We start from the raw sequence: 23,698 nt of genomic DNA, 5'->3' as shown, positions 1-23,698 counted from the left end.
GAAATGGTCTTAACCTTTTGGCAAACATTTTCACTTCAATTGTTTTCATGCCGCAGGTAGACCTCGATAGATACCGACTCACAATGCTGTCTCAGTGAACACAAGCTTATGTAAAATCTCACATGTTCAGTAGTTGCAAAGAAACATTTTTCGTTTTGCCTGATGAAGGTCAGGTACTGAAACGCCGCCAGCTATTAAATGTATCTTTGCAAGTTAGACAGTGTGCGGGTGTTTCTTTGCCACTTTTGACCTACTCTTCCCCCTCCAACGCACCTCTCTCACGTTACAGATGGAGAAGTATTGTTCCGTTCAGACTATGTGTGCACTCAAAGTCTCATCAGTCATCTTAAAAATTACTCAAAAAGTATATTCTCATTTTCGATGTCGACCACATGCTGCACTTTTCAACCAATATCCTCAACACAATTTCTTTTAACAATGTTGCCTTTCAGGCTGTTTTATCTAATCAAACTGTCTAACTGATAAACTAATTGGTCTAACCTTAAAATTGAGTACATGCACGCTAATATTCCACTATTAATCCAAATATGGAAATATTTCCAATTTGATAGAGGTCATGTAAACAGGAAATTCCGTTTGGATATTCCGAATAAGGCCTTTCCGAATTTAGCATTTTACGGTTAAGACGTGTTGGACATTCCCAGATTATTCGGGTGTTGGAAGGATTCTTTGGACATGTATACAGCACATTCGGAATATGCGTCTTAATCAGGGTTTTTACAGCAGTTTGCAACAGTTTACGGCCCATTTACAGTGTACGGTCAGCTCTGTGTGTTGCTATGGTTGTTGTACACAAAACAACCAGCCGACAGTTCAAGTGAAAGACTTAGATGTCAACCGGTTTTTGGGATACGAGGCGACCTTTTCAAGAACCTGGTTGAAGGAATGAAAGAGGGAGGCTGCGTTGGCACGGTCCAACAAGGATGCCCCCGGTGGGAAAACTCTGAAAAGATCTTGTTCTTCACGGCCGCATGTAAACAGGAATATTAGTGGAATATTCACTTTCATCAGCCATGCAAACAGCTTAGTCGGAATATTGTGTTTTTCTGAACAAGGGCAAAAAAAAAAAAAAAGGAATATTATGCGCATGTAAACGTAGTGATTGATCCCTTAGGGTAGAAACACACACAAAGCGTCAAGCTGGGTGAGCCAGCAGCTTCCATTCGTTTTACATGAGAAGCAGCGAAACCAATATGAGGAGCACAAATGGGATAGCAGCGCCGGCAGCCGTGATCCTGTACGCACTGTGTGTACATTTTCTAAAAATGATTTAGTACAGTTGGGAGTTCTCGATAAGCCGAGCCGGACTATCATTTACCATCTCTCTGCTAACCACAGGTCTAGATTATTTGACCATGTGGGAAAGTGTGCTTCTGTGCGTGGCCGGCTGCGTGTAGTGTATTTGGCTTTGAGCTACTGTATGAAATACATTAACTTATTGGGGAACTTTACAGTAAAATAACGGTTGGCTGAGGAAGGGTGATTTCATTGGTTGCCTAGCAAAAAGAACAAAGAGACGCAACTCGAAGACTCCCTGACTGTTTGGGGCATCTTTGACAAAAGAAAGCCAGCGGCTTATTTTGTCGGAGACGCCTGGTCGGGGCCTAACGTGGCTGAATGTCAAGCATGATTCATGTAGCCGTAGCAACTATTATGCATTCTTGGACAAGGTTGTTTGTCATGGGTTTATGCCACATATAAACGAGTTCATAAAAAAAAAAGAAATCAAGAAAAGAAAAAGGATGCTAAGTGCCATATTTGTGTAATGTTTTTCCACCTCTGTATGGATGAGGGTCTACTTTAAATGTAAACAAATAGCTGGCTTTCTCTTTCACACACACACACACACACACACACACACACACACACACACACACACACACGTGCTCTGTTATAAATGCTGTGGCTTATCTTGGCTTTGTATGAATGGTTTCTGCTGCAAACACACACACAACCTTTTGTCACATTGATATGATGGCCATAGTTTTAAATGGGCTTACATGAATACTATAAGCTGAAAAAATACAGGCGCACACACACACACACACACACAAACACACAATAGCAATAGTTTATCATACCTACATATATGAATAGTGTTAAAAAGGAATATTTTCCTTTATCTAAAGGCTGAGTTAGATGGAAAATGCCTCACCTACTGCATGAACAAACACTTTCCCTCTCAAACACTCATACAGACCTACAATCTGTCATCTACACACCGACATCCACCCGCAGGTGGATGTATATATATATATATATATATATATATATATATATATATATATATATACACACAGTCACATATGTACACAAACATGAACATAAGGCTCTCTACTGACAGGTTACATGTGCATGCTGTCAATGTGGCTTATTAGCATCTCATCATAAAACATAAACGTGTATACTGTTTCAGGCTGTTGTCATGAATGCCTTGGCCCCCGAAAGGACGGTGCTCTGTAGCCGGCTCGCATGCACGCACGCACACACGCACGCACGCACACACACACACACACACACACACACACACACACCCAACAAGAGTTAAATAAGGGAAAACCTGCCTCCTCCTCCATCTGCAAATATTGTCAGTGTGCTTTTTAGCAAGGCACACCCAGGCCTGTCAGTTAGTGTGGAACAGTGTGGGAGTAAACCTGGGGCTGGGTTGGAAAGCCACACATTTTCATCTCTATTTTTAATCTAGTTAATTAGCGCTGTGTTACAATATGTGTGTCAACATGCCACATGCATATGGACACTTTCTCAGATGTATGCAAGATAAAATAAATTATAACTTTGAATAAATGTCAAAACAAATGAGTAATCTGTAGCAGGAAGATTTTTTATTAATCTATTACTGTAAAGTGTAATTAGATCTGCATCGTCAGGTCAGTAGCTTGGTTAGTGCAGGTGATTTTCTGAATAGCGATTCATCTGATGTTAAGAAAGTGTATCAAGCTGGGTTTAGTTTTATAGTTCTAACAACCAGAAGATAATTGGAGGTGCAAACATCGCTTAAGACAAGCATGTTTACATTTGCATGAACAGTTTTTTTTCTTTCTTTTTTTAATTTATGCACACTTTAATGTATGCAAGCAGCTTCTAATAGTTTGATATTAATAGGGATAAACAACCAGATTACAGCATGAAATCGCTGAAATATGTAACTTGGAGTATATTTTATTTTTTAGCATTAACATACAGCATGATATTATAAATGTATGCACAATCCCATTTACTGTAAAATAATGTAATAATGAATTATGGTCCACGGTTAGCTTTTAACAACCATTTGCTGAATTTGTTTATACTGAATTTATACTGAAAAACAACTGGATTATGTCATCATGATACAAATCCATTGAAAAACATGTACAATATTACTGCATTACCATCCAGCCTGTGGGCCTTATCTTGCACCCGTGCAGTGCAAAACAAAAAAAAAGTGTCTTTGCTGGTTTAAGTCCGACCCAGTTGTCAATTTCCCGCCCAGCGCCCGCGTCGTTTAAATAGAAAATTCACCTTGCGCCCATCTTTGCGCCCATGGGCGTTCTGGTCTTACAGGGAGGTGTGTTCAGGCGACTTCTCGGCGTATTACTATCTTGAGGCAGCGGGAAGTGATCGTGCCGTTGACCAACAAAAACCTGGTCTAAAGTCAATAATTTCAATTGTTATTTCAATAGCAAATTAGTAAAATACGCCAAGGCTCGTGTACAGCGTGCGCACACTATGCTTGTTACATACACACACACACACACACACACACACACACACACACACACACACACACACACACACACACAGGAAGCTCAGCAGCACACAAACATGCAAAAGATTACAAATAAAAATATTACGGTGCAAATCTGCCTTCATAATAGCGATGCGCCAAGGTCCAACCGCGCCTGGCTTTTAAAGGAAATGGGAGATGACCCTCTGATTGGTTTATTGCATGTTACGCCCAAAACTCACCTATGAATTAACGAAGACACCAAGTACAACCCTTTAGAACCATGCGGCCGGCGCACGGACCGTGGATTTGGACACGCCCTAAACGCACCTGCGCCATGCGCTTCACGCCATGCGCTTAGGTCGTTAAAATAGGGCCCATAGACTGCATTTAAATATATATTTTTAAATAATTTAAATCAATGTTTATAGTGTTGGTCATCATTCCTATTGCTATGAAAACATTTTACTTACTAACTCCTCTGCTGAGTTGTGAGGATGCAACGACACTGCTTTATTGAGCACACGGGTTCCTTTGGGGCAAACAACATCACTGATCCCACATGGCTGCAAACAAATCCATAGTTTTGCACTATGTAAACCATTATCTTGACAGGGAAATGTTATTTTCCCTGTCAAGATACAAGTTATTACCAAAGATTTTGAAGAGCTACTCCCACATTACCATATCTGTTAAACACAAGCAGTAAAATAATAAATGTGTTTGCACCTTCCTTTATACCTCCAAATCATTGGGCTTTAGCTAAACTGTGGATTGGTTAACAACCTCTCTGACAGTCCGACAGCTTGCTCTAATAGTCTCTAGTGTAGCCTGCAGCGTGGCTAGTCGTGCATCCACGCCTAAATTGGAGGTTAAAATGTTACCATATCCAACAGGAATGAAGGGGAAGCATGGAAATAAGTCACAAAGCCTTTGAAGCGCTCTTGTTCCGTGTACCAGTTTACATGTGTGCTCATACAGGACGTGAGAGTTTGTACATCGGTGTGTGCACGTGTAAAGGCCGGGCCAACATCCATTATGACAGAGCTGTAAGTGGACCATCAAGCATTTATCTCAGCAAGCAGCAGAGTCCATTATTCAACCATGTGTCATATCTGCAGAATGGGGGGTCAAGTGTGTGTGTGTGTGTGTGTGTGTGTGTGTGTGTGTACGTGTGTGTGTGCGTGTTACAGTAACACCACCAAATTATCGGTGAATAAGTGCAAGTTTAGCATCTGTCAGCATGGAAGCACTCATGGCTCTCTAGTGTGTGTGTGTGCATGTGACTATGTACAGTATATATCCCAATTTGGAGAATGAAAGTCTCAGTCCATTGCGAGCAAACACACACACACACATACACACACACACACACACACACACACACACACACACACACACACACACACACACACACACACACACACACACACACAGACAGACACTCATCAGGCCACTTGGCCTTGTAAGAGCCAGCCATGTGCAGTGGATCCAGCCTAAGTCCATTCCCTGGGCTGACATACGTTTCTAATCGCCTTGACTCTCTCTTGTCATAGACTAAGCCCCTGAGGGTGCAGTATATTGTCTGGAAAGAGGATGTGTCCTTTTGCTGTCTCAGTGCGGAGGGTCATCATTTGTATCGCAACTTTGTAGACTGGGTCGAGTGCATTTTACGATGTCGAGTGCGTTTACAAAAACACCGTTTTGGTAAGAATTTGAGATCTTACAAAACCTTCCTAATGAATCCACCGTCACAGCTTTGCATTTTCAGACATATTTCTCCTCAAGGATGAACACTGGTCACAAAAAGGCTGAACAAAATCAAATTAAGGTGCCTCTCTGTTGTGATCAACAACAACAATCGGTAACACTTTACTTGAATGTATCGATATAATCGTGACATGACACTGTCATAACTATAACATGACACTCTCATGAATGTGTCATAAATGTTATAAACAAGTCATGAACGTTTATGACTTCTGTCATTAAGTGTCGTTCGGTTTTTGTCATGACAAGTTTACATTGTTTGGGTTGTCTTGATTATGACAACTTGACATTAATCAAAGTGACATTACCAGAAGTTGTCTTGGTCATGACAAGTTGAAATTACATTTGTTTGGGATGTTTCTGTAATGACAACTTGACATTAACCAGGATGACATTACCAGAAGATGTATTTGTCATGACAACTTCACATTCAATTTCTTTGGAGTGTCCTTATTAAGACAACTTGACATTAAACAGGATGACATTATGTCAAGTTGTCATGACAAATACATCCTCTGGTAATGTCACTTTGATTAATGTCAAGTTGTAATAATCAAGACAACCCAAACAATGTCAACTTGTCATGACAAAAACCGAATGAAACTTAATGACAGAAGTCACTAACATTTATGACACGTTCATGACAGTGTCATATCATAGGTATGACAGTGTCATGTCACGATTATGTCGATACCTTCAAGTAAAGTGTTACCCAACAATCCTCTCCACCTCATTTTTTTCCCATCATCCCACTAACTTTAGTGTTATTTTTGCCATTGAATTACTGATAGCATTAGGAAACTGTACTCCGTGTCACATGAAAAAAAAAAAATAATAATTGATAGTTTAATGAAGTAAAACAACATTGGAGAAGGTTGGAGTCAAGGGTTGGTGACAGCAACAACGTTGGTTAAAGTTAGACTTAAGGTTAAAGCAGGGCTCCAGAAACTAAAACCTCATTAGTTGAGGTTAAAGTGAGTTTTTAGACCGTCAACATTTCATTTTCTTCAATAAAAGACTTTTGGGAAAGTGGGAATTAAAACCCCAGTTAATATAGAGCCATTCACAATGACCTGCACCCCCTAGAACACACAGCGCTACTTCAATGTCAAACAACTGTTCCTATCAGTCTTTCATCTTCAATTAATTTTAATTTTTAAAAAATACTCCTTTCTATTTGAATTTTTTCTTTTTTTTGACAGGGTGGCTTTTAGTTTTAGGACGTTGTATGTGACCAGACTACCATCACTGTCAATATCACCTCCAAATTTCTGTCTGAAATTCAAACCACTTCTAGGCCATATTAAAGGTGCTGCAGGTAGGATTGGGAAGATCCAGGACTTAGCCAAAAAATGTGAACATCGACAACTTCTCAGTGCCTCCCCACTTAATGCTAAAGCCCAAAACTGTCTCCTAAGCCCCACCCCCCACGAGGGAGAATGAATGCGTGTGCCTGAGCAGTGATTGACACGCAGTTAGACACTCCCCTTGGCACTGATTGGTGCATCTGAACAAGGAGCGGTGGATTTTTGCAAATTGTACTACAGGCTGTAGGTGGTGCCAGAGGAGCTGGATTTTCTTTTACATTACCTGCTTCACGTAGTTCTACTGGAACATAGAGTCAGTTTCAGCAAATATGACAGAAAGTTAGTTTTATAAGTCTTACCTACTGCACCTTTTAATACCACATCCCCATTCCCCTCTGGTAAATAGTTCACTCTGCTAAACAAGAATCCCTTAAAATCTCCGACACAATAACCACAACATTTGAGAGTCACTTCATTTTTCTCTCGTCGTCGGATTTACAAATCATATGGATTTCACAGAAGGAAGTGTTCCGTTACAGAAATGAATGCCGCTATAAATGCAGGCTGTTTTTTTTTTTTTTTTTTTTTTTTTTTATTAGAGATAAGTGACTCCAAAGAGATAGCTACGGTGTCGGGCACAGAGTGGATTGTCTTTGAGCCCAGAACAGTGTGGGTGGAGATATTTTCATATCATATATATTCATTCGGTGAGATAATACTACATATCTCCCTCTTAATCTCCCACCTCGGTTCCGTTTGTCGAAGCCAAACGCATCTTTTTTTTTCCTGACGTTCAAAGTGCCACTAATTATTTAACCTTTTTCGGGGAAAAAAAACTTGGGGGCGGATGGCATGGCTCCATCCTCGCTTCTGAACGTTCCCGCGTGGTCGTTTGCTTCGCGGTGCGACGTAATCAATTATGCCCACTTGCCATCCCGCTATAGAAAGCAGCAGGATCTTATCTTCCCGTCTCTCTGTCTGACTTTCCTGTCTATGCGACTGTAGGTGTTGATATCTTGGCAAATGGCAGACATACTGGCAATGCATCAAAAGCAAATGACTTGGGAAAGTATCTGAAAAGACAAACCAAACATCCCCCCCCCACACACACACAGTACAGATGCAATGATATTTGTTTCAAAAGTGCAACTTTTTGAGGGATGATGACGTGCAAACCATGACGCACAGATGGAATCAATGATCAAATGTACCAGGGAAGGTATACCAAAAGCATCTTATATCAGTTAACACGTCTCACTGTTAACTAATTATCAGTGCCTCCAGAAAAACGCAATTACGCGATCGCATAATTCAATGCATAATCAGCCAAATCCGCATATTTATGCGGGGGCCGCATTCTTTCAAATACGCCACACTTTCGCCGCATAAATTGCCGATTTCCGCGCAAGTTATGAGAGAGCTTGGATGATTTCATAATCCCTGCATTTTCGTTGCAAAAAAGTCACATATATCTTAACAGAGAGTTGAAAATTGTTGCGTTTACTTCACACAAGAGCAGCCATTTCCCCCTGTTGCCATGGGAATGTTATGAAGAGACGTAATTACGCGACGAGAACATCATCGAAAAACAGGGTGTTGGATCACTTTTGTTCTCTTTTTCATAATACCGCAGTTTTTGCAAGTTCCCGCAGTTTTGCAAGTTCCCGCAATTTCATCGCATTAAAAATGCATAAATATCCTGCATATTCCATTGCATTTTTTAAGAAAACGTGCTGCATAATCAAAGCTTTTTGCCTGCAACAATCACAAAAAAACTCTGCATTTTTCTGGAAGGACACAAATTAAAAGTCCCATTTACACCTGAATATTTCACTCAAATGTGACTTATTCCTTAAGGTGAATTGTTCAGCCATTAAGGAAAACACAGAAGAATGTACGCTAACGATGCTAATACAGGGAAGATGCAAGACAAGTGCATAAATGAGGACTTTTATAACAGCTTGCATTAGATTTAGAACCTAAATTTCAACCGCTTTAGTGACACGGACCTGGCTGTTAAATGGCCGCGAGTCCTAAAACTGTACACGTGTGCCACAGAGATTATAAAATATGATATTTCATGTTTCACACTGAAAGAAAAAGGATGTGTAGCTCCTAAAACATCTTGGGAGTGTGGCTTGGGACAGAATATTGCAGGGCTCTTTGTTTTTTTTTTAACAATTTGGAGAATGTAACCATAGCAATTACCATGTGAATGTGCACTCTGTTGGCACATTATTTCTGTTAAAAGGGAAGGCGGGATATGTGCTGTCCCAAGGTAAAATTGATTTAATTTACATAAAAAAAAAAAGAAATGTCTGTTTTTTTAGAGACTTCTTCCCACTTATTTAAAAGTCAAAAAGTAGCACACAATTGAACAAAATGGCATTGCTACTTCACTAAATTGTAACTTTAGTAACTTGTTTGTTGTAACATTGCTTCAGTTCAAACTGATTGGGTGTTTTGTTTATTGTGGCCAATGACTCCTGGACAAGTATTTCTCTAGAATGTAACTTGTCCCATGATATTAATACTGGATATACCACATCCGTTTTCCAGGTGTAGGCTTAGGCGTAAGATGCATTTGGACGTGGAACGGCTGAAAGCCACAGCAAAGGGCGAAGGTGATAGTCCCAGTGAGGGACGGAGTGGATGCGTTGATGTCTAGAAGTAAACATACAATACCCCACGCTCAGAGTTCTCCACGTGTGTATCTCTCTATCGGAGCAGGGGCAAGGCAGGTACAGGGCGGGGCAGGAAGGGGTGGAGCCAAAGACAGGAAACAGGAAGATAGAGAGAGACATTAAAGGGCGTGAGACCCGAGTCAAAGAGGCTGTGACAAGAAACCTGAGACAACTGCAATCTTTCCTTTCTTACCATTCCCTCATATGCAGGCCCAAACGGAATCTGCCGATTTTTTTTTTTTTTTTTTTTTTTTGCTCCAGTTGTCAGCGGTGACCCAGAATTTTAAAAAAATATCTGCGGAATTTCGGCGGACTGAATTTTTTATTTTTTTTAAGATAATTTTTTGGAGCATTTTAGTGCTGTTTTTGATAGGCTAAGCCACGAAAGGGCAGAGAGAGGGGGGAATGACATGCAGCAAAGGGCCGCAGGTTGGAATTGAATCTGCGGCCGCTGCGTCGAGGTCTCAACCTCTGCACATGGGGCGCACGCTCTACCAGGTGAGCAACCCAAGTTATATTTTACTTTAAAATCCAAATTCTGTGTCCCCACGTTCCGTTTGGCCCTGCGTCATGTGATTATTATTTCGCCAATTGACACTGGGTATACCGAATAAAATGTAAAGCTGACTCCGAAAGCATTTCTGTTTTTCTTTTTTTTTCTTCTGTGGATACAACATTTCCTCCCCAGGCTGAATTCATGCTGGCAAAAAAAAGAGCCTATTATTTTTTGGCACAGATCCAGTGTCATGGCTGTCTGATACTGATAATGAACAGGATGCTGAAACATCTGTACTCCCATTCTTGAGGTTTTCACCATCCTGTTTTGCTAATTCTTTAACATGAATTTTGCACTTTCGCATCACACACACACACACACACATGTATATTGGTGTGCATGTCTGGAGAACAGTGCACAACCATGAGCTGTGACAGGCTAAAGAAGGGAAAAAACAAATAAAAAATTTGATTTGATTGTTATCTGTTTAGGCAGCCATGAACAGATCAGACCTGCCCCATATGGGCTGGAAAGCAGACTTTCTCTTTGCAGCATAAAGCAGCGCAGTGTGCCAGTGCGTGTGAGAGTGCCGTTAAGTGATGTATCAAGACAGAAGGATTTATCAAGGCGACAAGTTTCAAACATGGAGACTACAACAGGTGAAAAAAAAAAAAAAAAAAAAAAAGCCCAGAGTTTCATGGGAGACATAAACAATTTCTGAAAGTAGGCCACACGTTACAAAGAAAACAACAGCGGTGTAAAGAGAGGCTGGAAGTGGACATGAAGCCATATTGAGCAGGGAAAATCAATTTTACCCCTACAGTATCAGGATTTTACCTGCATAGAGGAATTTTTAGCCAGCCCCAAAGGAAAATCACCATCACCACAATATTAGAAATGATAAAAAATAAATAAATAAATTCAAATCCTCTCCGAATGTGTTAAATAGCAATTTACCAAAACAAGCGTTCAACAACAAACAGAACATAAACTTGAATACGAGCGCTAACCTCAGTTTCATCGTCCAGAGTCAGGCCGTACCAGACTCTGACTCTGATTTTAACGGTAGTGTTTCCATATTAATATTATTTTTTTTTGGTTATTGGGGTTTCATTTACTAAAGCATTAATAGGCATTTTGTTTATCAAATTTCCGGAAATAATTTAATTGAAAGATTTCTGTCAAATAAGGTAACACAGACTCTTTGCCTTTACTGTACGCGGACTGATCACTCTGCCAACGTCGATACTAGAATGTCGAGCATATGTCCAGTTGTGAGGAGCTCTCCAATTAAATCCATTTTCAAACGGTTTCCTGTCCAGTTTTTCAGTCGGAGACACACGCTCACGATTGCAAAACTGGTTACACTTTACTTGAAGGTATCTACATAAGAGTGACATGACACTGTCACGAACGTGTCAGAAACATTATAAACAAGTCATAAACATTTATGACATAACACTCCTGTCATTAAGCGTCATTCGGTTATTGTCATGACAGGTTAGGGTTAGGGTTCATATGTCATGACAGTGTCATGTCTTCATGACAGTGTCATGTCACTCTTATGTAGATACCTTCAAGTAAAGTGTTAGCGCAAAACGTATATTCGACTGACTGTCATTCTTTCAGAACAATACAAATGTATTCACTTATTTGTTGAGGTTTGATTGAAGAAAGAGGGGAAAAGTGACAGGATGTTAATGGAGAAAAATATCAGATGTAACCATGGGATGTTTGCTTAGTCTTATCGTTACCGTTGTTGAGATGTTAAGAGCTAGCAGAGCAGGAGAGCTGAAATGGATCAGGCTGAATGCAGAAATTAATGGATGGACGATTTGGCAGCAACAATTTGTGCAAACGCATGATTCTCGTGCACGTGTACACGCGTGTTAACCCTCTGAGGTCTAAGGGCATTTTCACACCTTCTTAAATTGACCTTTTTTTTAAGGTATTTGCATAAAACTGATCCCTATGTGTTCCATATCTAAATGTTCAGAACAAGGTCATGTTTCCGTATAGTATAGTATATGATATATATATATAGGATTAAAATAGTAAATACATGTCTGAAATACAATTTTGTAACATCGCTTTTTGAGTAGGACTTTTGTCAAACATCGTTTGGACGCGCCGGTGCGCCTTTCGTCCTCAGAGGGTGTTAAAACAAACTGAAAGAAAAAAAAATATACAAAACATTGAGAAAATGTATATTAGACCATAAGAGAACGTAGCGGAAGCTACATTTTCCTTGCAGTGCCCTTACAGCACTGCTGGAAGAAGTACTCTGACCGTTTACTTAAGTAAAAGTAGAAATACTACAGTGTTAAAATACTCTGTTACAAGTAAAAGTCAGCAGGTCAAAACCATAATCAAGTGAAAGATCATAAGTATTAGCAACAAAATAGAGTACTTATGCAATCTTTCACATAACACAATATTAATAATTTGTAATTAGTGATGCATTTATGTTACATCACTATTAGTATCATCAATTAGTATCACTAATGTTGCAACTGGTAAAGGTGAGGTTAATTTCAACTATTTAAAATACCGCCGGGAAGAAGAATCATAATTTATCCGTTGATTGACATTTTGCATAAATAATCTGAATCAGCAAAGAAACTAGTTAACAATGTAAAATGTCAAATTTGCTTCCAAAATGTAGCGGAGTAGAAGTATAAAGTAGCATCAAATGGAAAATACAGTGAGTAAAGGACTCAAAATTGTACAGTACTTGAGTAGAAGTACTTAGTGACATTCCACCACTGCCTTACAGTGATGTATTAAGACTTTGATTCAGGATCTGTTTACATTATTATTATTATTTTATTTTGTCTCATGCATCACATTTATGTGAATTCGTAGCTATACTTTAACGTTACCGTTTTGCTGTTCAGGACCATTTGATGATATTGCTACATTTTGTCCGTGTGCTCTCTGGCAGAACTACCCACTGTTGCATGTTATGTCATCTTGAGCGGAGGTGGCCTTCTCTTCTCAGCAGGCAAGGACTCAGATGTTGTCGAAAAAATATCTGGTAATGCTGGGAAGGTGTATTCATGCAAAAAGCATTCAGGAATGTTGAAAATTAGCCTGAAACCTACATCTAAACTTTTTCTTTTTTTTAAGGAAGTGTTGCTGTCAAGGACACCGAAGACTCAGAACTGTGAAGGAAATATTTTGGTCTGTGATTGGCCGAGAGCAGTGCGTCTGTGTTTGCAACCATCCACAGACCCATCTGGAGTTCTCGCTCTGTTTTTTTTACCATCTGTGTGTGTGTGTGTGTGTGTGTGTGTTCATGTGTGTGTTTGTGTTCATGTGTGTAACAATGCATGGCTCTACCCCTGTCATATATTGGCTTCAAATGCCCAAGGAGGAGTATCAAGCCATCAGCACACACACACACACACACACACACACACACACACACACACACACACACACACACACACACACACACACACACACACAGTGATATGGCACTGACCTGACACATGGCACTCCTATTTTGTATCCAACCACACAAAAAAAGATCACTGCTCACAAGGAAGACATACACACACACACACACACACACACACACACACACACACACACACACACACACACACACACACACACAAACACACTGTGCCCACTGAATACACTTACAAAATCTAAGTCACTACTATCAAAATATCACATATTCTGTGCATTAGATTGGGTGACGTGTGGAATTAATAATTCAGACGTTTCCGCACAAATGCACCTTTAAAAGGGGCAGTACTAGAAATACCGGAAAAAAGAACAGGGGGCTGGGATTGTCTCCACACAGCTCGAACAGACAGCTCCCCTACTGTATTTCTGAAATACAGACCTTTCTTTTCACGGCGGCCAGACCGGCTATCAAGACAAAGAACAGAGAATCTTAGATTACAACACACACAGAGGGAATGTGAGTTCATTCTCTGCTCGGGACGCCATTACTCCACTATATCGTTACATAGCAAAAATTTGTTTGCTGATATATTAAAGGTCCCATGGCATGAAAATTTCACTTTTTTAACATTAATATGAGTTCCCCCAGCCTGTCTATGGTCCCCTAGTGGCTAGAAATGGTGATAGGTGTAAACCGAGCCCTGGGTATCCTGCTCTGCCTTTGAGAAAATGAAAGCTCAGATGGGCCGATCTGGAATCTTCTCCTTATGAGGTCATAAGGGGAAAGGTTACCTCCCCTTTCTCTGCTTTGCCCGCCCAGAGAATTTGGCCCACCCATGAGAGAGAGACATCATGGCTTTCAAACGAGCAAAGTGGTAGTTGGTCAAGGCCACATACCCACCCTCCACCTTGCCCCCCCTCTCTCCTCCTCAATAGCTACAGACACAGAAATGGCACATACTAAGGAAAGCTCATTGTGGGACTTGTTCTAGTGCCTGTAATTCTGCACCAAGGCTGAACTTCGGGAAAGAGACTTCAGATACAGTATTAGGGGACCACTAAGGTCTATATAAAAGAGACTTCAGATACAGTATTAGGGGACCACTAAGGCCAATATAAAGAGATTTCAGATACAGTATTAGGGGACCACTAATGTCTATATAAAAGAGACTTCAGATACAGTATTAGGGGACCACTAAGGTCTATATAAAAGAGACTTCAGATACAGTATTAGGGGACCACTAAGGTCTATATAAAAGAGACTTCAGATACAGTATTAGGGGACCACTAAGGTCTATATAAAAGAGACTTCAGATACAGTATTAGGGGACCACTAAGGTCTATATAAAAGAGACTTCAGATACAGTATTAGGGGACCACTAAGGCCTAAATAAAAGCATCCAAAAAGCAGCATGTCATGGGACCTTTAATGTGCTGAGGATCGAGTGCAGCCCCTTTTAGGTCAGAATACAGCAGCTAATGTGAAAGAGCAGAGGCGTTGCTGTAGATCTTTGCCTCACAGAGCCATACGCACAATATAGCCACCATTGCCATGAACATGAAAGCCGTTTGAAAGCTTCAATTGAAATAACATCACAAAAAGATGTCTGCAGGGTCAGCATTTAAAAGAGCTTGGATGAAAGGAAACAGGGGTGAAAAAAAGTTATTTTCCGTCAATTTTCAGGGCCGGAGATGTCACCGTTTCTCAATGACTTAGTCGAGGTCTGCTGCTCTGGTGTCGCGCAAATAAAAAGAAGCCAGTTTTTAGGGAGCTTCAGTAACATTACTTATTTATCCTTTCTCCTCTCAAACCTTTTTTTGAAAAGTGTATCCTCTGGTGCTGGTTGTTTGAGCCCTCGGGGCCACCTGGCTGTAAAAACACAGAATCCCCATTAAGACTTCAGCCGCGTCCAGTGTTATTCCCGTTTACGTGACATCATTAGCAACATCCCCTGGCTTTCCTTGAAGGATAAAGTCTATTTGGAACATGTGTAAAAGCATTCTAAAAGATTAAGTGGACAGTTGTGTGTGCTCACTTCCCATAAAGTTTTGTCACAGAATCATTTATGGGCTCTAAAAGGCATGTTAAACACGTTCGATTTAAAAAGCACTTTTTCTTCCACCCGGACGACTGGCTAAAGTGTGTGGAATGAAATATAGATGACTTAATAAAATGGTCTATGATATGGTAAACCTCCCACTGTCCCAAACCCTTTGTCTGCACTCTGTTATTTTTCTCTCTTCTGCCTCTCTTCACTATCTCTTGGTACCAGTTTATTCTGTATTACACTCTAAGAAATGTCTCTGTATCAACAGTTATATGGCCGTATATTTTAACAGAAATTGTCCATAGAACGTAATTCACAGTTGTATTTTTTTTGTTTTTTTGCATTTCGAATTGCATCATTTGTGCTCCGACAACTTTTGTTGGCCACGGAGGTTGGTTTTGGGAGATTAAACAAGTCACTTCTTTCGCATTTGTTGATTTTTTTACAGTTTTTGTCATTTTTGTGGACATTTTGGGCGTATATTTTCACGATTTTTGTCCCTTATTTTTGGCCTTTCTGACACTTTTTCCGACGATTTTGTCACTCTTTTTTAACCTTTTTGGCACTTTTTTCAAAGTTTCTTTCAAAGTTTACTAACTGAGCAGCTTTCTCTGACATCATTTTGTATAGGCCTTACCGAAAATACTGCATTTTAACTGTGGCTACTCACATAATTTCCCTTTTTGAATTACGGGCAAAGTCTGGGTAACAAGCTGCCAGAACTTTTTCTGTTACTTTACAAATTTATTTCTTAGAGTGTACCTTTTTTGTTTGGGTGGGGGGGGTGGGGTATTTCTACTCATTTATACTGCAATTGTTCTTGCTTCCATCTGCAAGTCTTCCTTCCTCATTTCCTTCTTTCTGATTACTCATCTTTACATTGGATACTTTTGCATTTCCTCTCTGCAACATCCTTTTAATATCCTCTTTCGGCTCTCTTCACTTATGCCATGATCATCTCCATATCTGCTTGGCTTTTCTTTCTTTCTTTCATACTTTAATTTGTGCTCCATGACTCCTGTATTTGACCTGTATGGGATCTTTAGCCCTGACTGATGGCCTCGGGTTAGCTTGAGTTCATGAGAACATCTGAGCAGCATATCGACTGCTTCTTTCTTTCCTTCCTCTTCTCCTGCATAGTTGTTCTTTATGTATATTTTGCCCTGCAAGCCTGGTTAGCATCTGATTAGCATATCCGTTTCACCCCTAGGTTAACCAGTGATGCTTTTCTTCATATTTTTCCAAACCTCTTCCATTTTTCTTCCATCCTTCCTTATTTTCCTTTTGCTGTCCTGTTCCTCTGCTCCACTATAGTCTTTACCTGCACCCTCTTCTGAAGTCTCTACCTATATCTTCGATGTTACTACTGGCATTTTCCTCCTCTGGCTCTGATAGATGGTTTTATCCTCTTGGCGTTTGGGATATTCTGTGGCAACCTCTGATTAGCAAAGCCAACTGACCCTTTGCCCTGTCTGACTCCCCATCCTCTTAATCACACTTGAAATGGATGTAATGTATTCAGACTACCAATAAGGTATCTGCCAGTTTCCCTCACTGTGTTACTGTCTGTGCATGGAGTTTCCCTTGTTGTGAATGGCTAGGCCCAAGTGTGTTTGTGTGATGATGTGATGAAAAAACAATAGTGTACTGCTAGTAGGTGCTTTTATACTAACATCCAGTACAGTATCTATCAGATGCACGGCCACTCTGTGGGTGGACGGGCATGTCATTTGACTTTACTATTAGTATGGTGCATTTCCAGAATATCTCATATGCCAAAGGATGTCAGGCTTCGCCCCTCACCATCTCAAAATCCCTTCGCCACTGGACACAACAACCTTTGAGCTAGCGAGCTACATGCTGAAAATGGCAAGTTTTGAAGAAAATTTTGATGGTGCTACAAGGCACCATCCTTTCGGGGAATGATTGTAAAGATTTATAAAGAATATGTTTACGCCGTGTAGGCTCTAACTGGGGCGTTTTGGGACCAATTGGTAGGATTTTCATGGACTAAATACACACGGTGATACACTGGTAAGAGCTAATGAGGTTTAACCATGTATCCAGCTAATTTAAATAGCTCACGTTACTGTATTGTGTGAACAGTTAGTATGTGGTGTTTTCTTTTGAGGGGTGCAAATATTCCACCAGAACAAGTTCTTTCCCCGAGACTATTTTGCAGAGCCACCGTCTCTGCGTCCGGAGCTTAACGCCGCCCGAGACGATTGTGATTGGTTTAAAGAAATGCAAACAACCCAGAGCATTTTCTTCTCTTATACTGGAATGTATCTGGTATAGCCAGACCATATACATAAATGTGTTTCCTTCTGTGGCATTACAGAAAGATGTAGAATACATGTACGCTGGAAGATCACATAGTGTCTTGCCTTTTCTCCCTGAACATATACCATGTCCTGTTTCCTGTGTAAAATTACTTGGTCTATAAAGCTGATTCTGACAATAGTAGATACAAAGAAAGCAATGTAAAAAGGAAAGAATACAAAGACTATCCTTGTTTGCCATTTAAAGTGTACTATGTGGAGACTATGGCAACTTCCATACAGTGACCCAGGATAGAAAATGAATGTGCCATTTTTAAAGAAGGTAAATGTTCTAATGTAATGTTCTAAGTACTAAATATAGGTATTGGACAGTTGTTAAATGTCACCAGCTGACAGTATGAGCACAGTCTTAACAGATCCTCGCTGTGAGAAGTGCTTTTTTTTTTCTTTTGCTTTTTTTTTACATGAAATATTTACATATTTCCAAGATATTCTGTCTCAAATTCAACGTTGCCAAAAATGGAGCTCTGGAAGACCGTCAGTATGAAAATGCAGCTTGACAGACTTAAGTCACGACCTGATGGCTGCAGTATGATGTAATAAACCTGATAAGTTTTATCACTTTATTTCTTACTCATGAAAAAAAGAAAACTATATATATGATAACTTTCTGCTAATTGGTGGCTGTATTATGACTGTTACACTGTAGATGCCAATCCCTCTAGTGTATGTTGATCACAAAAATGATCAGTTGTAAGAGACATTTTGAGGCATATTAAGACATCTGAAAGACACAAGGAATGTCACACTCGCATAAAAGATCTTCTAAACATTAACAAGTAATAAAAGTCAGGATTATTTCCTTCAAAAAACAACGACACTACTTTCAGAGGACCAAACCGCCATCGACATTTGTGCCTTCACTCACATCATCTATTTTGACGTTTGCTTGTAAAAAAAAAAAGAAAAAAAGTCTCAGGATTTGACTTGTTGGGCGATCAGATCATGTAATAGTCACGCCTTCCATTTCACCTCCCTGCCGATCTATAGCTGATGTATAGTTTGGGGCTTTAATTGCTAACATCGCAAAGATTGCCACAGTGTGGTTGTTGGAATGCATTTGCATGCATTGTGAAAGTTTCTCTTTTTGTACTATCACACAAAACAATTGCCCTTTACTTTTACTATTATTTCTCAGCAAATGTTCTATACATTTTAAGTGTGAAGTAATAAATTGACACAAACATAAAAAAAAAAAAAAAATGACAAAACAATCAAACATATGTGAGTCCTAGCAAAACAAAACATAGAAGCATTATGCGAGTGGAGCAGAGAGGGATGGGAGAATGGATGGTGTGATGTAGAGAAGTAGAGAAAGCAAAGGAAGGCAGGTGATGGTGGCAAGCCAGTGTGCATGTTAACAAAGTCCCAAAAAGCTGCATAGGTCTGGAGAAAAAGAATAAATAAATAAAAAGTCAGAGTGTTCAATTCATGCGGGTTTTAGATATCTAAACTCTGGGCACCTCTTTGATTGTTATTTATGTTTGCCTTAGGGTTAGAGAGGATTAAGTACAGCTCCAGATTCAAGACGTAATTCTGACCTTTTTTTATCGCCATGAGAAATGAAATCAAAGTCTGTGGCCTTCGCAATCATAACACATGTAACCTGCGATGTCTGATACATGCTAATCTGTAAGGATTTTTGTTGACTGACACTGAAACTACATGAAAAGCATTTCAAATTCAGATTTAATATTCCTTATTAAACATCAAACAGATTCCACCTCAAGATATTAACTGTCTCCCCTGTCCCTAAATGTTAAAATAAACTGAGCATCTGTTCCTATATATATATATATATATATATATATATATATATATATATATATATATATGTGTGTGTATGTATGTATGCATATCTGCCCATACATTCTACCTGCATAACATCTTAAATTAACACTGTGAGGTCTATCCATAAATATGTCTGTCTGTCAATCGATTCAGTCATGTGGATTAAAGATGCTATATGTAGTATTTTATTCATCAACACATGCAGTTGTCCAGTGACTTACTGTTAAAAAAAAAGATTGGTAGCCTCTATCTCATGTCCATGGTGCTCTTAATACTGCCATCTTTAAAGAGATTTTTTTTAATCAGCTGTTTGTTCACCATCTGCTGTCTCCAGTAACTGTAAATGTTTCAGTTTTTAAAGGAAAAGTCTTTTTCCTGATTTGTGCCATTAGACTTGAAAAAAAAAAAAAGAAGCAAGATCACGCGCTCTGCTCTTGCTACAGCATCGCCATTTATTCAAGAAACGTTTCGGCCCCTCTGGACCTCCGTAAGGTCCAGAGTGTTCCAGACAATGATTGCAATGTCGCGAGGGGCCGAAAGGTTAGTTTCTTCAAAATGCTGTAGCAAGAGCAGAGTGCGGGATCTTTTTTTTTTTTTTAAATCTAATGTGACGTTTTCCAACGCACCTGCATTGAAGAATTGTTAGATGTGCAAAATGCTTCTTCGTTAAGTTTGGGGCCACAAAGCAACTCAACAAGGAAAGCTGGCTGTAAGGACTTTGGCCCAGCGGAGTCTGATAGAGGCTACACCAACTCTCTTGTCGTTGGGTTAAGGGCATCGCAGTGAAGATACTGTGGTATCGGACACTACACTACAAAATGGATGTGTTGATGGTTTATTGTTTTTGTATTAAAATGCTACACATAGCACCGTTAGTCTGCCACTATGCCCTGACGTTGTGCTTATCGCCTACCTGCGTTTGAAGGTGAGGACCACGCCGAGGAGGATGATGACGAACATCAGGATCCCCGCGATCACTCCGGCCATTTTCACTGTGCTGTCCACCTGCTTCTCTGGCTCCATCGCATCGGAGTCCTGGGTAGACGCGCCTACACACACACACACACACACACACACACACACACACACACACACACACACACACACACACGTATGCACAAAGTCACATCAGTGGGCAACCATGTAAAATAGAAAGGCCCATACAGTCACATAAAAAGAACCACACAGGTGGACACACAATGGACGAACACACAAATACAATCAGGCACGCATGCACGCATACACACACATACATACGCACACTCAAGATGGTTTAACCTTGGTAGCCATGCTTGATAAACACACGCTTTCTTACATACACACACAGAACATACATGTTAGCCACAAACAAAAGCATACTGGGCACACTTGATCCCAAGGTGAAGCTACTCTATTCATTTATATGAAAAGAGCCGAACACGTCTCAAACATCATGCAGGGGGATGAAAATATGAGCACACAGTAAAAAAAGAAAGAAAGAAAAAACACATTTCGAGGGACAAAAATAAATGGAAGTTAAACTCATTTGGAGGTTCCGCTGCCAGAAAGCTTTACATCCTTGAACACCACGGGAAATGACATCGTGAAGCACATGTAACACTTCACAGTGAAATGCAGCCATGTGGGGACCATGGGCATGATATTAACAAACATATATCACATTAAAAAAAAAAACAATATTGCAGCTCCAAAGAAGCTAGCACTTTGTGAATTCCTGAAAATCTATTTCTTTGCACTCTGCTAAATTTACGAAACGTCAAGAACACGAAAAAAATGTCCTGTGTTTCAAACGAGGGAGGAAGACAAAGACGAGTGCAAACAATTCCAAAGCTACAAATATTATTATTATTTTTTTTTTTTTTAAATGTGTGATGTCCGACTTTAATCCATCTTACAAACACTGAAAACTGCCCAAGGACAAAGAATGCGCAAATGCAGAAGTTACACAAAGACATCAAGGTTTAGACCCCAAACATGCAGATGGAGAATTAAATAAGCTGGCAAACAAACGAGCAAACACAGTGGATAGGAAACAACATTTGGGGAAGGTGAATGCAAGGTTGGATATTACAGAAGGACAAAACATCTGAACGCAGATTCAAGAGCACTGCTGTCACAGTATGGGTTGATGTAGAGGCCCCGACTCTAACTGTCATCAGACTGAATGAGAAATGGGCAGCCAGTGAAGTAGAAGGAAGGTAAGGTAAGGGTTAAGCTACTCCGCATCCTGCTTGCTGCTTGAACTTTCTCATTTCAACATTGGTCTGATTAAACACACGCTTTAGCTTGTTTCGTAAGGGATTTCAAGTTAATACATCATTAAGATTCAAGATATCTTTCATATTTCAAGCTGTTTTAGCATTTAAAACTGCTTTTGACATGTTTTCTTTCTGGTCCAAAAAACAACTGCGATTGAATTCTTAACTTTTGCGATAAAGTTTGCTGCTACTGCTATCTTTTAGATATCTTAAAGTGCTCCTATTATAAGTTTTGGCTTTAATTGTACATGTAATTGGTTTCCAAAGTGAAAAAGCCCAAAGCCCACCCCAAAGGGAGTTACCATCCCCAACAGAAAACGCTGTTCACTAACTGCTCCAAACAGCTCTATTGTAGTCCGGCCTTTACTTCTGGGACAAAGGTGCGTCATTTTGCGTCACTTTGTAACACACGTTATAATGCTCGCCTAGCTGCTAGCGTGGCACGCCCTCAAACCAAGCTAGATAGAGCGGCGGCCCCAACGAGTTCAGATGGTTGTATCGCCATGTCCCGGACACAGTGCAGAACTTAAAATATTAAGTACGAAAGACTAATGCGTTAACATTGAAATAACTGAAACCACTCTGAAAACGTCTTGCTCCAGTCTAGGGTTGAGAAGCTGGTTTGGGTTGTTCTGCATGGGTTACGGGATCTGACTCGCGGGTTTGTTTTGGATCACAGTGGCTTGCTTGTCAGGGCCCGCCCTACTCTGCTTCTGACTGGCTAGTAGTCCTTACCGCGCAGGTGCGACTCCCAATGAAGATGGAATAGAAGTGAGATGGCTCACTCGGTAGCTAAAATGGAGAGCTCAACACACAGGCAGCAATGTGCAGTATGAAAAAATGTGGTGTTTTTTGAAAATGTAAAACCTATTCCGGTACAACCTCTTAATACAGTTATGAACCTGAAAATGAGCATAATATGAGGTCTTTAAAGTAACTATAGCCGGGTTTCCATTCAACTGTCAATCCAATTTCAAGCAAACTTTGGAAAAATCGCAAAAAAAGGACATTCAAATTGGGGTAAGTGTGTTTCCATCAGATGGTTTGAAAGGAATAAACTAGAGAACAAAGACACAAAGAAAGCGGAAGGAAATGGACATCCGGCAGAATTTACAGCGGCACCTGAACAATCCCCTAAATGAATGGTCGTCGATATAGACTTCCTCCATGGCGAAGGTAACAACAGTAAAGGTACCCAGTACTGAGCCATTTGGTCTGGTACTGCAGACTGCTAATTATTTTATACACAATGCATCTATCAGACAGAAACGAAAAGCAGACTAACACAACTATTTATAAAGCTGTTGCGGTCTGTGGGAGGATGAAAGGACGGAAAGTCACATAACTCAGAGATACAAAAAGACGGAAACAGGTAGCGTTGGTGAGGGCAGAAATAAATAGACACAATAAAATAATGGATGTATAAATGAAAAAAAGGGACACAGGAAAGAAATACGTACATGAGGAGATGTGAATGAATGAGTGCGTGAGCACACGGAACACTAAAATGGATAGAATTGGTGGAGAAACATCAAGAAATTACGAAAGTCACAAATGTTTAGAAGGCCAGAAAGATAATACAAGTAAATGATGAGAAAGAGCTAAAAGAAGGGGTAACAGCTTAAAGATAACCATCACTAATAAATAGTTACCTGATAGTTATTTAAACTTTTGGTATGTTATTTTACTGTTAACAATAAAATTATAGTTAATAATGTTGACTAATTATTACTTATGCTATAATGTGTGTTTTTGGGGTGACAGTAGCTCAGTCAGTAGGGGGCTGGGAACCGGAGGGTCACAGGTTCAAGTCCCCATACGGACCAAAGTATGGTGG

General features: G+C 40.0%; 1 protein-coding gene across 1 annotated transcript in view; it reads right to left on the bottom strand.

Moving 5' to 3' along the window:
* ptprt (protein tyrosine phosphatase receptor type T) overlaps nt 1–23,698 on the bottom strand; it is a 430,905-nt gene that overhangs the window by 121,055 nt on the left and 286,152 nt on the right. Inside the window, exon 17 of the mRNA XM_028575011.1 lies at nt 20,517–20,652. Coding sequence (XP_028430812.1) covers nt 20,517–20,652 — 136 coding nt within the window. The remainder of the gene's footprint in view (nt 1–20,516; nt 20,653–23,698) is intronic.

Source organism: Perca flavescens, chromosome 4 (assembly GCF_004354835.1).
Source record: "Perca flavescens isolate YP-PL-M2 chromosome 4, PFLA_1.0, whole genome shotgun sequence".
In the NCBI taxonomy this organism is placed as follows: Eukaryota; Metazoa; Chordata; class Actinopteri; order Perciformes; family Percidae; genus Perca; species Perca flavescens.
Note: the sequence above shows the minus strand (reverse complement) of the source record. Positions and strands in the feature narration are given on the sequence as shown.